At 40.9% G+C, this 17,834-nt stretch overlaps 1 protein-coding gene across 2 annotated transcripts in view; it reads right to left on the bottom strand.

Moving 5' to 3' along the window:
- LOC114662180 (copper-transporting ATPase 1) overlaps nt 1-17,834 on the bottom strand; it is a 140,704-nt gene that overhangs the window by 64,713 nt on the left and 58,157 nt on the right. For both annotated transcript variants that reach the window (XR_003717965.2, XM_028815542.2), the window contains exon 6: nt 1,047-1,210. Coding sequence is in view for 1 of the 2 variants with exons in the window: in XM_028815542.2 (XP_028671375.2) it covers nt 1,047-1,210 (164 nt within the window). In the remaining variant the exon portion in view is untranslated. The remainder of the gene's footprint in view (nt 1-1,046; nt 1,211-17,834) is intronic.

Raw genomic sequence — 17,834 nt, 5'->3', positions numbered from 1 at the left:
AAAAGTTCAACTTTTGACTCATCAGTCCACAAGGTATTTTCCCAAAAGTCTTGGCAATCATTGAGATGTTTCTTAGCAAAATTGAGACAAGCCCTAATGTTCTTTTTGCTTAACGGTGGTTTGCGTCTTGGAAATCTGCCATGCAGGCCGTTTTTGCCCAGTCTCTTTCTTATGGTGGAGTCGTGAACACTGACCTTAATTGAGGCAAGTGAGGCCTGCAGTTCTTTAGACGTTGTCCTGGGGTCTTTTGTGACCTCTCGGATGAGTCGTCTCTGCGCTCTTGGGGTAATTTTGGTCGGCCAGCCACTCCTGGGAAGGTTCACCACTGTTCCATGTTTTTGCCATTTGTGGATAATGGCTCTCACTGTGGTTCGCTGGAGTCCCAAAGCTTTAGAAATGGCTTTATAACCTTTACCAGACTGATAGATCTCAATTACTTCTGTTCTCATTTGTTCCTGAATTTCTTTGGATCTTGGCATGATGTCTAGCTTTTGAGGTGCTTTTGGTCTACTTCTCTGTGTCAGGCAGCTCCTATTTAAGTGATTTCTTGATTGAAACAGGTGTGGCAGTAATCAGGCCTGGGGGTGGCTACGGAAATTGAACTCAGGTGTGATACACCACAGTTAGGTTATTTTTTAACAAGGGGGCAATTACTTTTTCACACAGGGCCATGTAGGTTTGGATTTTTTTTTCTCCCTAAAAAATAAAAACCACCATTTACAAACTGCATTTTGTGTTTACTTGTGTTATATTTGACTAATGGTTAAATGTGTTTGATGATCAGAAACATTTTGTGTGACAAACATGCAAAAGAATAAGAAATCAGGAAGGGGGCAAATAGTTTTTCACACCACTGTATATATATATATATATATATATATATATATAAAACCTTTTTTACTCATTTTTACCAGTGTGCCAATAATTATGTAGGGGACTTCATGTAATTTTTCCATATGCATATTATACCTGTAATGTCAAATAATCTTTGTGAATTAAATATAAACTGTACAGAAGTTGTCTAACTGCAGAAAAATAGAACATACCACAAGTTCCAGATGTCCACTAGAATCTTCATAGTTTTCAATTACTGAAGCACCAAAGCCCAGTTCTTTGATTAGTTCTGCAATACCCAGGGGCTCAATAATTGCAGAGTTATAACGCACCTCAGCTTTTCCTGCCATAAGGGCTACTAAAACTGAGTAAATACCTGTAAAAAACAAATAAAACCTTTAAACATCCTGGGTGATAAAACTGCCTAAATCAAGACCAAAATAATGCTTTTTGCTAGAAGGAGACTTCTTTCAGTAGTTTTATTTCCTTTTCAAATAATTTCCAATGACACACTGTATTACATTTGAAAATTAACTTTTTTAATGTTAACATTATTAACATTTTAATCTTAACATTATCACAATATTGGAAAATTCTAAATATAGTGTAGTGTATTGCAAGAGAGAAGATAGAAAAATGAAAAGGACTCAAAGGCTGTGGCTTTTTGGCTTCTCGATATACTTATTAAATATTGTGAAAAAAACTCAATGAAAATACAATTTTCATACAATTTAACATGGTATTCCATTATTTTAAAAACAACAGACATATAGCTAACAAAAAAAGACTGTTACAAAATTACAGTAAACAACATACAACCTCTTAATTCCAGCATTTTAAATACCTGTACTTAGTGATCCCATGGTGCTATCTCTAAGCCATTCAGAAACTCATATAAAGCTGGTTAGTTCTAAGTGGTGTTTAGTGGTCTCACGTTACATTTACACTGTTACTTGTACTTAAGGACTTGAACTTAACTTTTGGCAATAATAATTTTACTTTTATTTGAGAATACAGTGGAACCTCGTGCCACATCTCTGCCGCTCGCATTGTGAAGGGGGGGGGGGGGGGGGGGGGGCTGAACACACGCTAAGGAGTTCTGCTTGGCACGTCGATCATTTAAAAGCCTGTACAGCAGCTGTCCATTTGTCTCACTGTCTTGTGTTGCAGAACGTTAAAGTGTCTCCAAGAAAATCATGTATCGTCTCCTTCCAAGATTTTTTTTTTTTTTTTTATAATAGAGAGATTGTGTCCAGAGGTTGCTGCTTACTAGACATACTGTAGCTGTGGGCATGGCACCATCCGAGTTTATCTCCAGGTTGTGTCAAGCAATATGCATGCTAATATGAGTGGTATTACCACAGTACAGTGGAACCTTGGGTCACTTCCAAAACTCTGGTCGCAACCTGATTTGGTCGTGAACCGAAGTAATTTCCCCCTTAGGAATGTATGTAAATACAATTAATCCATTCCGGACAGTACGAGCTGTATGAAAATATATATACGCTCTCTCTCTCTCTGCACAAGGAGAGACTGAACACATGTGGAAATCATCGGTGCGTACAAACTGGAAAGGAAACTGGCTTGTTCGTCACCCGAGTGTGTGGTCGTGAACAGATGCAAAAGTTTGGAGAACTTTTTGGTCGTAACCCGATTTGTACGTGGTCCCAAGACGTTCGTGACCCGAGGTTCCACTGTATTACTAAACAAAAATGTACTTATACTTCATTAAATTTCTGGCACCCTAGTTACACTTACAATTGAATTTTTCACATTTAGTGTTTTAATTTCCTCCAGTCTCATCTACTGCGAAGAACTAGGAACAAGTTGTCGTTGTCAGTTGGCTTATTCTGTGGATTTCACTGGTTATTTTCTGCTACCAGTCAGTTTTCACTTCTAGTACTGACAGCCAATAGCAAAGCCTCATCACTTTCTGATAGCTTACTTCATAGATTTAAATGGCCATAACTAGCTGTCAATTACTGATGTCCCAGAAAGTCAGAACTTTGACCAAGCATTAAATAAAAGGTGCGCAAAAATATACTACCTACTATTCTAGAAAATCGACAGAGCAGTAACCAAATTAAAGCCACGTGAGATTTGCCAAATAGCTCAACCGAACAACCCTAACTTCAAATTCAGTCCAGGTTTAGAATGAAAATAAAAAGAAAAAACAAAAAGTGTTGTCATCCTTGGGTGCCAAAAGAGAAATTTTAGGTACATGAACTCCACATTCATATTATGAAAACAAGTGATTGTAAGCATTAGATTTTCTACTGTAATGTATCTAGTCTTCTGACTTATTCAATAAGTAGTCAGAAACCTCTGCTTGATTCTTGAACAGTACCTTAATATCAACTTGCAACATCACTAAGTCACTAGCTATGGTAGGTAACATTTTCGTGTTGCAAAAAAATAAATATGTAAAAGTTTTCAAGTCAATGTTACAGACTACCTGATGTAAATTAATTATTATTAACATTAATAATTGTATAGGGTAATGTTTATTTTTAATAATACAGTAGTATTATTCAACTATCAAACCTAAAGAAGCTTTCTCCTTTGAATTTTTTCTCAGGATTGCATTATTTCACAAAACAACAAATATTTTAACTGCTAGCATCACTTAGGAGCATAATTTTGTCTTCTAGTAACATGTAAACAGACACACATTTAAAAAAAAAAAAAAAAAACAAATACTGTGTGGAGTTCAGTGGAAGGACTATTTAATTTTGTACTTATTTATCAAGAATGCCATTTGCAGTTTATGCCTGATCAGTCAAATCAGCATGGAATGGACAAATATTTCTACTTAAACTTTCTCAACGACTTTAGACAAGTGGCTTTATATCTTACTGTGATAAATTTCTTGACAGACTGGTCCTTGAACACATTAGAGAATATTCCAGACAATTTGGACCACCTTCAATATGTATATCATCACCATTGGTCTGCAAAGGATACAATATACTCTTTGAATGTCATGCCATCCTCATACAACTGGATAATAAAATAACTGCTAATTCAGATTAGTGCTTACAGAGTACAGTTGAGCATTTAACATTGCTGTACCATCTAAGGCTATTACCATGCTCCTAGACTTTGGACTTAGTACCACTCTCTGGAACTGGATTACTTAATACCTAATTAGCAGGACGCCAGCATGTGCAAACTGGCAGCATCAAATCCATTGTGTTGATTCTCAACACAGACACCCCACAGAGTAGCAAAATCAGCACCATTCTATACTCCTTGTTCACCTATTGCTATGTGGCCAAACAGGTCTGATCACCGACAACCACAAACTTCAGGAAGGAATAAACAGACCACACTCATATCAGTTTTGGAAAAGATTTATTAAGAGGGTTAGCAGCTTTACACTGTTTTGGAATGACCATCACTGATAACCTAAAATGGGTACAACATATCTCGGCTATAGTCAAAAAGCTCCATGGCGCCTTGACTTCCTTAAATGTCAGAAGACAGCATGAATATCTACTTCTATGATTATCAGCTTCAAACAGTGCACACTGTAGTCTATCCTCACTGGCTGCATAACATCTTTATATGCCACTTCCCTAACTCAGGCCTGCAAATCATTGCAGAGATAAGGCAGATAGTATTCTTGTTAAAGACTTGTGTTATTCTGCACAGTCACTTTTCTCCCTCCACCATAAAGAACAGGACCACATGCACTCCTACCCAGTAAATTCAGAGAAAGACTTTTTATCCACAGATTATAAGGTTACTTAACAACTACTCATACTGACCAATACAATGTGTTACATTCCATTAACTCCTCTTGTGTTAGGGTCAGCACCGACCCGTTTTACTTTTTAAATGCATAAAACTACTACCTAATTTTGTTTATTGCATCAAGGTTTTTTGACTTTGTCAGGAATCTGTATTTAATTAAAACAAAAAAAAAAACAATTGTACTAAATTATAAAATGCTCTGGTGAAAATTATTACCTTTGTGTTGGTAGGGTCAGTTTTGACCCAGTTATAATTTAAGGTTATAAAACAATAGTTAGGGTCAAAACAAAAATCCTAAACACACTTTGAGGGGCTTCTCTCTTTGCCTGTGTGTCGCCTTACCTGAACAAACAAAACAAACAAACAAAGACAGACATGTTCAGACATGTAAGGCTTGCATAAGACAAATTTAGTTTAGCGTTGGTGACTTGCAGAGTACACATCTCCTGTTTGCAGCAGTCAAAAATGAGAAGAAGATTTACAATAAGCCAAGCTCTGGATCATATCTTTTCTGAAAATGAGGCAGAGGACACAGAACAGCATAGTTATACAGATGAGCAGGTTTCCGAGGAGGAAGACATTGTAAAGTATCTACCAGAAGGCACAGACACATCTGATGAGTCTGATGAGGAGGTCACTGATGCTGAAGCTGCACTCACTCCTGCTGAAACGTTCAAATCCAAAAGTGGTAACATCTGTTGGAGCTCAGTACCTCCTGACTTTCATGGCAGGGCAGCTGCTGCAAATGTCATCAAAATATAGGCGGAGTGGTGGCTATGAGGCTAAGGATCTGCGCTGGTATCCCGAAGGTTGCCGGTTCGAATCCCCGTCACTGCCAAAAGAGATCCTACTCTGCTGGGCCCTTGAGCAAGGCCCTTAACCTGTAATTGCTCCAGGGGGCGCTGTACAATGGCTGACCCTGCGCTCTGACCCCAAGGGGTATGCGAAAAAACTAACAAACACTGTTGTAAGTCGCTCTGGATAAGAGCGTCTGCTAAATGATGTAAATGTAAATGTAAATGTAAAATGACCCCTGGAATCACAAGGTTTGCTGTGACGAGAGTAAGTGACATCAAGACATGTTTTGATCTGTTTATGCCATTGTCACTAAAGAAAGTCATGATTGCTATGACAAACCTTGAAGGAAAAAAGGTTCATGGTGACATGCGGAATGACATTGATGAGGAATACCTGGATGCTTATATTGGTGTTCTTCTTCTTGCTGGTGTTTACAAATCCAGCAATGAGGCCACTGATAGTCTCTGGGATGCGTCGACAGGCAGAAATATTTTCCGGGCAACAATGTCACTTCAGTCATTTTGAATGATATCAAGAGTCCTTAGATTTGACAACAGAGAAACTAGAGAAAAATCTGACAAGCTTGCTCCCATCAGGGATGTCTGGGAAAGGTGGGTGCAGCTCCTTCCACTGATGTTCAACCCAGGGCCAGAGGTAACAGTAGATGAACGTTTTGTCCCTTTCTGTGGAAAATGCCCTTTCCGGCAGTACATGCCTAGTAAGCCAGGGAAATACGGCATAAAAATTTGGGCAGCCTGTGATGCAAAAACCAGCTATGCATGGAATCTGCAGATTTACACAGGCAAACATGCAAGTGGCATTCCTGAGAAAAATCAAGGAAAACGTGTAGTCCTCGATATGACTACTGGACTGTGGGGTCACAATATCACATGTGACAATTTCTTTACCAGCTATGACCTTGGACAAGAACTTCTCAGGTGGAAACTTACCATGGTGGGCACTGCAAAACAAAATAAACCTGAGCTGCCTGCCGAAATTTTGCAGGTGAAGGACGGGGCTCCACTTTCTTCAAAATTTGCTTTTACAGACACCACCACGGTTGTTTCATATTGTCCAAAAAAACACCGGAGTGTGATACTTATGTCCACTTTTCACAAAGACGCAGCTGTGTCATCAGCAAGTGACAAAAAGCCCATAATTATCTTGGACTATAATAAAAACAAAGGTGGAGTGGACAACCTGGACAAGCTGACTGCCACCTACACTTGCCAGAGAATGACCAGGAGATGGCCAATGGTTGTGTTTTATAACATTCTAGATGTGTCTGCATACAATGCATTTGTGTTGTGGACCCACATTCACCTAGGGTGGAACTCAACCAGAAAAAACAAGCAGAGAATGTTTCTTGAGGAGTTAGGAAGTTCCCTTGTCAAGGCACACATTGAGCGAAGGGAACGGGTGCCCCGGGACCCAGCCGCTGCAGCCTTGGTCAGACAGCTGCAGAGCTCACGTAGCACTCCTTCCACACCATCAGCAACACAAAGAGCATCAGTGCCAGCATCCTCTTCGGCCAGCACTGCCTCAACATCAACCTACACAGCCATAGCCACAACCCCACTGAGGCCACCTGATTCTAAAAGAAAGAGGTGTCAGGTCTGCCCTAGCAATAAAGACAGAAAGACAAACGTACTCTGCTTCTACTGCAAAAAATATATTTGCAAAGAACACACTAAAAGTGTCACTTTTTGCCACACATGCATCTAAATGCACATGCATGTTCTTGCACACAAAGACGTTTTTTGGAACTAGTGCCTCATTTCTATTGGTTTGATTTGCTTGATTGTTCGTTGTTTGTTTGACCTTGCAAATCCACATTTTGAGATTTACTTGTTTAGCTTTCCATTTATATTAAAGTTATTTTTGAAAATACCTTTTTGCCTTTTTCTTTGAAATAAACATATATGGGTCAAATCTGACCCGTAACACCATAGATGTTACTATAGTAATTAATATTATAATAAAAAATATATATAACAAATTTATTTAAGAGATGTGTTCTAATATCCCTCAGTAATAGTCAGGTAACATAACAACCTTTTATTTATTTACATAATTCTCTTGAGGTTCATTTAATCATTTTTTAAAATTGAAAATGAGAGGTACGCTGTTAAAGTAAAAGCTCATGAGGTCACAGCAAAAATATTAAAAACATTCTTTTAATGGACAAGGAAGCGTAACAAAGTAACCAAGAGGTTAGGAAACAAATTGGATGATAAATAATTGTTTTGAGGGTAATATGGCTGATTAAAGACACGGGTCAAAACCGACCCGTTAACATAAGAGATAGTAACAGAAAGCTAACATAAGAGGAAGGTTAATGACGTTGTTTTGTCTGATGTTGCTACTGTATTCCTGTCACTAGTCTGTGAGAGAAATTCCAAATACAACTTTAAATATACTACTGTTTGTACACATGACTATAACCCTGAACAAGAATGCAAAAACAAAACATTTTATCCTTTGAATATTAAATGTTATTTCTCAATGTTGATATTAATGCTGTGAGCACAAGGAGGACAGTTTTTGCATTTAGACTTTATGATCACTCCAGAACCTATACCAGCATCAATCCTTAAAATTGTTTTAATTTTTAAACAGATTAGGAGAGAATAATAGTCAAAGATGCTTCTATGCAGATGCGAGATATTTCACAAAATTCAGCCCACCCCAACTGTAAGGCAATTGCCATTAATAAGCCAAGACTAATTACATAATGTAGCGGTGAATACCTGAACAGGCAATATGTTGAATAACTGAAATTGTGCCTAAAATGAATGAATGAAATAACAGGATCATCATCATCATCCAAACACTCAAGCAAATTAATATGAGATGGCTCAAAAATAAGTAATTGAGATATCTGGAATGTTAGAGCCTAGATCTTAATCCTACTGAAATGCTGTAGGTGGACTTTAAGTAATCTGTATATGCACTGAAGCCCTTAAACCGTCATACCCTCGAAGTGCTTTTGTGGAAAAAAAAGTAAGGAAGGGTTTATTCCACTAAATGTCAGTGAATAAGATAGTTACAGGTTATGCTTAGATGGTGTTATATATGTCAAAGAGGTCACACCAGGGTATTGAAGCCAAGGATACACTTATATTTCACCGGACATGGGATATAGGATCACTGCTGATTTTGATCAACTAATAAATACAAAATACAATTAATTTCATTCTTTTAGATTTATGTTACCTTAACCTTGAAAGATTACACACTGGCATTCTTTCTCACGGTATTGTATATGGCTCATACACTGATCATCATTACACAATCATGCACAGTTTTTCTGGAAAGAATGTGTATGTACAATCATATGAAAAAGTTTGGGAACCCCTCTTAATTCTTTGGATTTTTGTTTATCATTGGCTGAGCTTTCAAAGTAGCAACTTCCTTTTAATATATGACATGCCTTATGGAAACATTAGTATTTCAGCAATGACATTAAGTTTATTGGATTAACAGAAAATATGCAATATGCATCATAACAAAATTAGACAGGTGCATAAATTTGGGCACCCCAACAGAGATATTACATCAATACATCAGCCTCCTTTTGCAAATATAACAGCCTCTAGACACCTCCTATAGCCTTTGATGAGTGTCTGGATTCTGGATGGAGGTATTTTGACCATTCTTCCATACAAAATCTCTCCAGTTCAGTTAAATTTGATGGCTGCCGAGCATGGACAGCCTGCTTCAAATCATTCCATAGATTTTTGATGATATTCAAGTCAGGGGACTGTGACAGCCATTTCAGAACATTGTACTTTTCCCTCTGCATGATTTCGAACTGTGTTTTGGGTCATTGTCTTGTTGGAATATCCAACCCCTGCATAACTACAACATGGTGACTGATGCTTGAACATTATCCTGAAGAATTTGTTGATATTGGGTTGAATTAATGCGACCCTCGACTTTAACAAGGGCCCCAGTCCCCGATCTAGCCACACAACATGATGGAACCTCCACCAAATGTGACAGTAGGTAGCACGTGTTTTCTTGGAATGCGGTGTTCTTCTTCCGCCATGCAAAGCACTTTTTGTTATCACCAAATAACTCAATTTTTGTCTCATCAGTCCAAAGCACTTTGTTCCAAAATTAATCTGGCCTGTCTAAATGAGCACTTGCATACAACAAGCGACTCTGTTTGTGGTGTGAGTGCAGAAAGCGCTTCTTTCTCATCACCCTTTGTGCAAATTGCGCTGAATTGTAGAACGATGTACAGATACACCATCTGCAGCAAGATGTTCTTGCTGGTCTTTGAAGGTGATCTGTGGGTTATCTGTAACCATTCTCACATTCCTGTGCATATGCCATTCCTGTATTTTTCTTGGCCTGCCAGACCTGGGTTTAACAGCAACTGTGCCTGTGGCTTTCCATTTCCTGATTACATTCCTTACAGTTGAAACTGACAGTTTAAACCTCTGAGATAGCTTTTTGTAGCCTTCCCCTAAACTATGACACTGAACAATCTTTGTTTTCAGATCTTTGGAGAGTTGCTTTGAGGATCCCATGCTGTCACTCTTCAGAGGAGAGTCAAAGGGAAGCACAACTTACAATTGACCACCTTAAATACCTTTTCTCAAGATTGGACACACCTGTCTATGAAATACAAGGCTTAACGAGCTAATCCAACCAATTTGGTGTTGCCAGTAATCAGTATTGAGCAGTTACATGCATCCAAATCAGCAAAATTACAAGGGGACCCAAATTTTTGCACAGCCAGTTTTTCACATTTGATTTATTTTCATACAACTAAATACTGCTTCATTAAAAATCTTTGTTCAGAAAACACCCCAGTACTCAGATGTTCCTAGGAAATGAAAGACGTACCACTGTTATCTTTTTTGTTGAAAGTAGAGTAAATTATTATGCAGGCTGAGAGGGGTTCCCAAACTTTTTCATATGACTGTATATCATGGTGTAAGTTTTAATAAAGAGTTTCATCAGGTTGGGAATTGGTCTCGTCCGTTTATAGGAGATGGACGTCTGAAGCAGAGCTCCGCTAGCAGCTGCTTTATTTTCCCATGTATTTCATATTATTTAGAGGTATCCTGTACTTAACCCGACCAAGGAACTTCCACTACAATATACAAGCATGAGTAACAAGAAGAAAAGTCAGAAAGAACCGGAAAAGAAACTTAAAGCTGAATCAAATTCTGGACAGACATCCGGCCCGAGTGCAAGGTATGGCCTCTCGGAGACTGACCTAGAACAGGCAGACGAATGCGCAGATTTCCTGGGACCCCCCGCCCATTGTATCATCTCCAGTCGAGAGTGAAAATGGGAGCGAAGGTGCAAGTGATACAGGTCGCGATGGATCGCCGATTTCTGAGGATCATTCAAGACTAGAAAAGGCCCTGCAGGATGTGCTCTCACCTACTCATCGCGAGCCCACAGCACCTGCTGTAACAGGAGCTGCATTTCCACTCACGGAGCACGAAAGCCGAAGCGAACTGTCCGAACTGAAAGAGATGATCGCTACACTGGCCACTGCCATAGTTATGGCCATAAATGATCTTAAGAAAGTTAACAAGAATGATCTTAAGAAGGCGACCATTGAGCTTAAGAACGAGCTTAAGAAGGATAACAAAGATAAGGAAACGCGTCTATTTAAACGTTTTGACGTGAACTTTAAAGGCATGTTGGAGAAATTAGTGGAACACATCGAAGAAACTAAATCCAAACTGAAAATGCTTGCCGACCAGATTAATGACGTTACAGATCAGCTGGAAGCAGGCATTCACAGCTCGAGTTGAAACAGCGGAACAACTGGCGTCTAACGCCGATGAAAAAGCCACAGCTGCGAATTCCGAATGCAAAAAACTTGGAGACAGACTTGCAGTCCTGGAGGATGGGTGCAGAAGAAACAATATAAGAATTGAGGGTATACCTGAGAAACAAGAAAGCTCAAGCCCAGTGAAATTTGCAGTAGAATTACTGTCTAAAATAATTGGAGATGACTTTAAACTCGACATTGAGATAGCAGCGGCTTATCGCACAAACAGACCAAGCACCTTTAAACCTAGGTCTTTTATTGTCCGCTTCGAGTGACTACAATATAAGCTTGATGTGATGGCACTTCTCAGACACAAGCAAGAGATTATATTTGAAAATAATCTTATTCGTATTTTCCCCGACTTCTCACCATCAACAACTGCAAAACGTGCAGCCTACATTGACATTAAAAAGTTGCTACGGAAAGCCGATATCAAATATAGCCTCTTGTATCCCGCCAAACTGAAAATGGAAGTTCAAGATCAATATTATATTTTCTTAAGCAAAGAAGAAGCTGAAAAGGAATTAAAGAAGCTGTTTCCGACACTTTTTTGAAAGTTAATAAGGAGCCGTACTCTATCAAGGCATGGGAAGGACCTATGATCTGCTCTCTGGATCCATGTTTAAAAAGACTGATATTATAATTATTCATCCTTTTCTTTATCTGGACTTTATATGTTTATGTTTTAATTAGAGTTATAGAGGTGAGTGTGAAAGTGTGGAAGTAATTAAAGTAGGATTTGTTTTTTTTTCTTTTTTTTCTTTTTTTCTTTATTCTACTATACCTTAAAGTAGACTGTTTAACATCATACCCTTGGTTTATTGCTTTTTCTACTATCCATATTACTAAATGAGAATGGTAAACCGGATGGACGCAGGGACATGGGCCGTGGACGCAAAAGACGTACTGCGCAGGCGCCCCACAAAACCCCCCTCCAAGCAACGGACACCGGATGGAAAGCAACGTAAAATAAGAAATGAGGCGCCGCGCCCATAGCACACAGAAAAAAGAAATGAGGCGCCGCGCCCATAGCACACAGAAAAAAGGAGTCAGACGCCGGTGCCGCACTCAGCGCTGCACGAAGCCCATGGCACACGAAACGGGACACACACAAAGAAGAGGATTGAGACCCACGACACACAAAGCCCCCCTCCAGTAACTGAAATAAGAAATGAGGCGACGCGCCCCTAGAACACCAAAAAGAAAGGAGTCAGACGCAAGCGCCACATAGCACACGAAACGGTACGCACACAAAAAAGAGGATTCAGACCCACGACACACAAACACCCCCTCCACTAACAGAGATAAAAAGTGAGGCAACGCGCCCCTAGCACACAAAAAAAAGAAGTCAGACGCAAGCGCCACACAAAGCCCATTGGACACGAAACGGGACAGACTACGGACATAGCACACGAAACGTACACAAAAAGGAGGATTCAGACCCACGACCACACTAACATAAGTAAGAAATGAGACACAAAGCCCCATTACTGAACGAACCGTCCGTATTAAACATACGTCATCTGAACACGTTCAAACTATGCAGCATAGGTCGATCTCATTACACTGATGCACTATTAACCGTTCAACCACAGAAAAGGCTCCATATTAACAGCAAGTGCGATCCTCCTTATTACTTATCCATATTTCTAACGCTGAAGAACAAACAAGTCATGAATTCACGATCACGGGTACAAAACGATACGGCTCAGGTAACGGGACCAAACACACGAACCTGCATGAAAAAAAACAATAAACGTCAGCGCCTACAACGCGCTTCTGAAACCCCGGAAGAAAAAATGTCTCGGCTCCAAAAACGCAAAGCTCAACTAGCAGTTACAGAAACGAGCCCAGATGGACAGACACAATGAATGTAGACACATGCAGCGCGCGTCTCAAAGTGCTGCATCGAAACAGACAGGGGTTCAAAATGAAACACCTCGAGTCTCAGAGATACAAAAACGGCAGCGAAGGGACAAAATAAATAAACGCAGACGTCTACAACGCGCATCTGAAATGCCGGAAAACAAGCAGGCAAGGCTCCAAAAAGAGAAAGCTCGAGCACAGGCAAATCGATTACAGTTCCAGAATAGCACATCCCAAATACTGCACATACAACGACGCGCCTCTCAAACGGCACAAGCAAAAGATACACGTCAAGGACATCAACGACAGACACCTGCTAAACGATTGCGCCACTTAGCTGACAACGCCTTCAATAATGAGTCCACTATTCATGAAAATTCATTGGGATTAATGAATGTCATTTGCAATCATTGTCATTCACTTAACTTCCCTGAAGAAACAACTGGCAACACAAGTAATGAATTTACACGTTGTTGTCAAAAGGGTCAAATTAGACTGCCTCCTTTACATTCATATCCTGCATATCTACAGAAGCTTCTAACTAACGAAGTACCTGAAAGTAAAAACTTTATGAACTGCATTAGATCCTACAACAGTTCATTTGCTTTTGCATCTACCGGAGTAAATATCAGGCCACCAAAAGGCAATGGCCCATACTGCTTTCGCGTATGTGGACAAATATTACATCGCATTGGAACAGTGCACCCTGAAACAAATCAAAACGCAAATATGGACAAATATTACATCGCATTGGAACAGTGCACCCTGAAACAAATCAAGACGCAAATATCCTTTGGAGGAAAGGTACTTTTATTAGGAGGAGATTTTAGACAGTGCTTGGCTATTGCTCTACATGCCATGCGCTCAGCTATTGTTCAGTCCACCTTAAAATACGCGGACGACGTCATACATAAACAACAAGAGACCGAACTACAATACATATACAGGAGCGACACCTGATTGGTAATAATACGAAGAAACGAACAGTCCGCATATTAACAGTGAGTGCGATCCTCCTTATTACTTATCCATATTACTAACGATAAAGAACAAACAAGTCATCAATTCACGATCACGGGTACAGAACGAGACGGCTCGAGTAACGGGACCACAAACACGAACCCGCATCAAAAAAAACAATAAACGTCGGCGCCTACAACGCGCTTCTAAAACCGCGGAAGAAAAAAACGTTACGCGGACAATTGGCATTGCTTTCAAAAGATACAGTTAGTACAAAACATGCGATGTCCAGATCCTGAATATAACAATTGGTTATTACAACTGGGAGATTGGACACTCACCAATACAGATGGACTTCACCCAGATATTATTACAATTCCTCAAGCCTTTATCTGCGACGACTTAGTTACAGAGATATTTGGAACAGCAATCTCCATCCATCCATCCATTGTCTCCCGCTTATCCGAGGTCGGGTCGCGGGGGCAGCAGCTTGAGCAGAGATGCCCAGACTTCCCTCTCCCCGGCCACTTCTTCTAGCTCTTCCAGGAGAATCCCAAGGCGTTCCCAGGCCAGTCGAGAGACATAGTCCCTCCAGCGTGTCCTGGGTCTTCCCCGGGGCCTCCTCCCGGTTGGACGTGCCCGGAACACCTCACCAGGGAGGCGTCCAGGAGGCATCCTGATCAGATGCCCGAGCCACCTCATCTGACTCCTCTTGATGCGGAGGAGCAGCGGCTCTACTCTGAGCCCCTCCCGGATGACTGAGCTTTTCACCCTATCTTTAAGGGAAAGCCCAGACACCCTGCGGAGGAAACTCATTTCAGCCGCTTGTATTCGCGATCTCGTTCCTTCGGTCACTACCCATAGCTCATGACCATAGGTGAGGGTAGGAACATAGATCGACTGGTAAATTGAGAGCTTCGCCTTGCGGCTCAGCTCCTTTTTCACCACGACAGACCGATGCAACGCCCGCATTACTGCGGATGCCGCACAGATCCGCCTGTCGATCTCACGCTCCATTCTTCCCTCACTCGTGAACAAGACCCCGAGATACTTGAACTCCTCCACTTGGGGCAGGATCTCGCTACCAACCCTGAGAGGGCACTCCACCCTTTTCCAGCTGAGGACCATGGTCTCGGATTTGGAGGTGCTGATTCTCATCCCAGCCGCTTCACACTCGGCTGCGAACCGATCCAGAAAGAGCTGAAGATCACGGCCTGATGAAGCAAACAGGACAACATCATCTGCAAAAAGCAGTGACCCAATCCTGAGCCCACCAAACCGGACCCCCTCAACACCCCGGCTGCGCCTAGAAATTCTGTCCATAAAAGTTATGAACAGAATCGGTGACAAAGGGCAGCCCTGGCGGAGTCCAACTCTCACTCGAAACGGGTTCGACTTACTGCCGGCAATGAGGACCAAGCTCTGGCACCGATCGTACAGGGACTGAACAGCCCTTATCAGGGGGGCCGGTACCCCATACTCTCCCCCACAGGATTCCAATGAGGAAGCAGAGCCTGGGGACTCAGAGGTGGGCTCCCCCATCTCTGGGACTGAGGTCACCGAGGTGGTCAAAAAACTCCTTGGTGGCAGGGCCCCGGGGGTGGATGAGATACGCCCGGAGTTCCTCAAGGCTCTGGATGTTGTAGGACTGTCTTGGCTGACACGCCTCTGCAACATCGCATGGACATCAGGGACAGTGCCTCTGGATTGGCAGACCGGGGTGGTGGTCCCCCTCTTTAAGAAGGGGGATCGGAGGGTGTGTTCCAACTACAGAGGGATCACACTCCTCAGCCTCCCTGGAAAAGTCTATTCAGGGGTCCTGGAGAGGAGGGTCCGTCGGATAGTCGAGCCTCGGATTCAGGAGGAACAGTGTGGTTTTCGTCCTGGTCGCGGAACAGTGGACCAGCTCTATACCCTTAGCAGGGTCCTGGAGGGTGCATGGGAGTTTGCCCAACCAGTCTACATGTGTTTTGTGGACTTAGAAAAGGAACAGCAATCTAATTAGACCAAATACCCCTTTTAACACAACGAACTATATTATGTCCAAAAAATATTAATGTTGATCACATTAATAACCAGGTCATTTCATTACTTCCTGGAGAGGCACAGCTCTTTCTAAGCTCTGACAAAGTTGACTCTGATGACGACAATGACCATCTTAATTTCCCCTTACAATATTTGAACACTATTAATCCAGCCGAATTACCACAACACAATCTTAGCCTTAAAAACGGAACAATAATCATGCTATTAAGAAACCTTAATACTAAACAGGGTTTATGCAATGGTACACGTTTAGTCGTCATGAATACTAAACAGGGTTTATGCAATGGTACACGTTTAGTCGTCAACACCATGACACACAATGTTATTTAAGCAACAGTTCTTACAGGATCACATGCTAACAATACTGTTCTAATTCCTAGAATTGACCTTACAAGTTCTGACCTGGAATTACCTTTTACACTTAAACGGCGACAGTTCCCCATTAAACCTGCCTTTGCCATGACCATCAACAAATCACAAGGACAAACCATGGACAAGGTTGGCATCTACCTCTCTGAGCCCGTTTTTGGACATGGACAACTTTATGTGGCCTTCTCATGAGTTCGCCGTTCATCTGACGTTAAAGTTAAGGTCATAAATGCTCCATGCCAAGGAAAACTCATTCAAGGACAAGACACCATCTTTACTACTAATGTTGTGTACAAAGACATTTTCCAATAAAGCTTTATTTACACTGTGCCAAACACTTTATTGTTTGCTTCCTATATGCGTCATCTACACCTTCACACTATGCTATATCTCATTCATACATCACGCTCTTTGTAATTTCCCAACACCAGGGGTTGGCGAGCGAAGCGAGCAGGGGGCGGAGCCCCCTAGTTTATACTATTACCATTATACTATTACAGTAGGAATTACCAGGTTTATCCTAGACTAGTTTTTAAAATCATTCCCAGGGTTGATTCTTTTTTTTTTTTTTTTTTTTAATCTTAATATCTTAATAACTGAACAACAACATTTATTTATATAGCACATTTTCATACAAAAAGTAGCTCAAAGTGCTTTACATAATGAAGAAAAGAAGAATAAAAGACAAATAAGAAATTAAAATAAGACAACCTTAGTTAACATAAGAAGGAGTAAGGTCCGATGGCCAGAGTGGACAGAAAAAAACAAAAAAAAACTCCAGAAGGCTGGAGAAAAAAATAAAATCTGTAGGGGTTCCAGGCCACGAGACCGCCCAGTCCCCTTTGGGCATTCTACCTAACATAAATGAAATAGTCCTCTTTGTAGTTAGGGTTCTCAGCGCTGAAGATTATTTCAAGCTTAAAGACTGTTAATGATAATATTTTCGGCAGATAGTATTAAGAATTTAGCTGCAAAAGATATCTGTTTTAATTCTCTAACGCCGCTGCAGGGTAGGGTTTGTTTTATTTTGGACGTGCTCTGTCTCTTCGTATGTCAGAGGACCAGGACATCGCGAAGTGGGATCTAGCCTCATGTGGGGAGGCAAAATGGGGGGGCGGGGGGATAAAGGGGGGAGAGAAGGAGAGCAGGTTATATCTAATCTATTCTTGTAATCCTTATAATTATAAATTTCAATGCAACAATAGGCTACAATGCAATAACTCATGGGGAATCTTGAAACTAAGATTAAAACTGCCTCATTACCAATTAAAACTATAAAATGACATTAAAAACTCAGAATCAATGTCTCCATGATGGGACAGTTAACTTTGTGAGCTGGAATGTGAAAGGCCTGAATCACGAATTAAAGAGAAAGAAAGTATGCTCTCACCTAACAGGCTTA

The sequence above is a fragment of the Erpetoichthys calabaricus genome, chromosome 12, assembly GCF_900747795.2.
Source record: "Erpetoichthys calabaricus chromosome 12, fErpCal1.3, whole genome shotgun sequence".
In the NCBI taxonomy this organism is placed as follows: Eukaryota; Metazoa; Chordata; class Cladistia; order Polypteriformes; family Polypteridae; genus Erpetoichthys; species Erpetoichthys calabaricus.
Note: the sequence above shows the minus strand (reverse complement) of the source record. Positions and strands in the feature narration are given on the sequence as shown.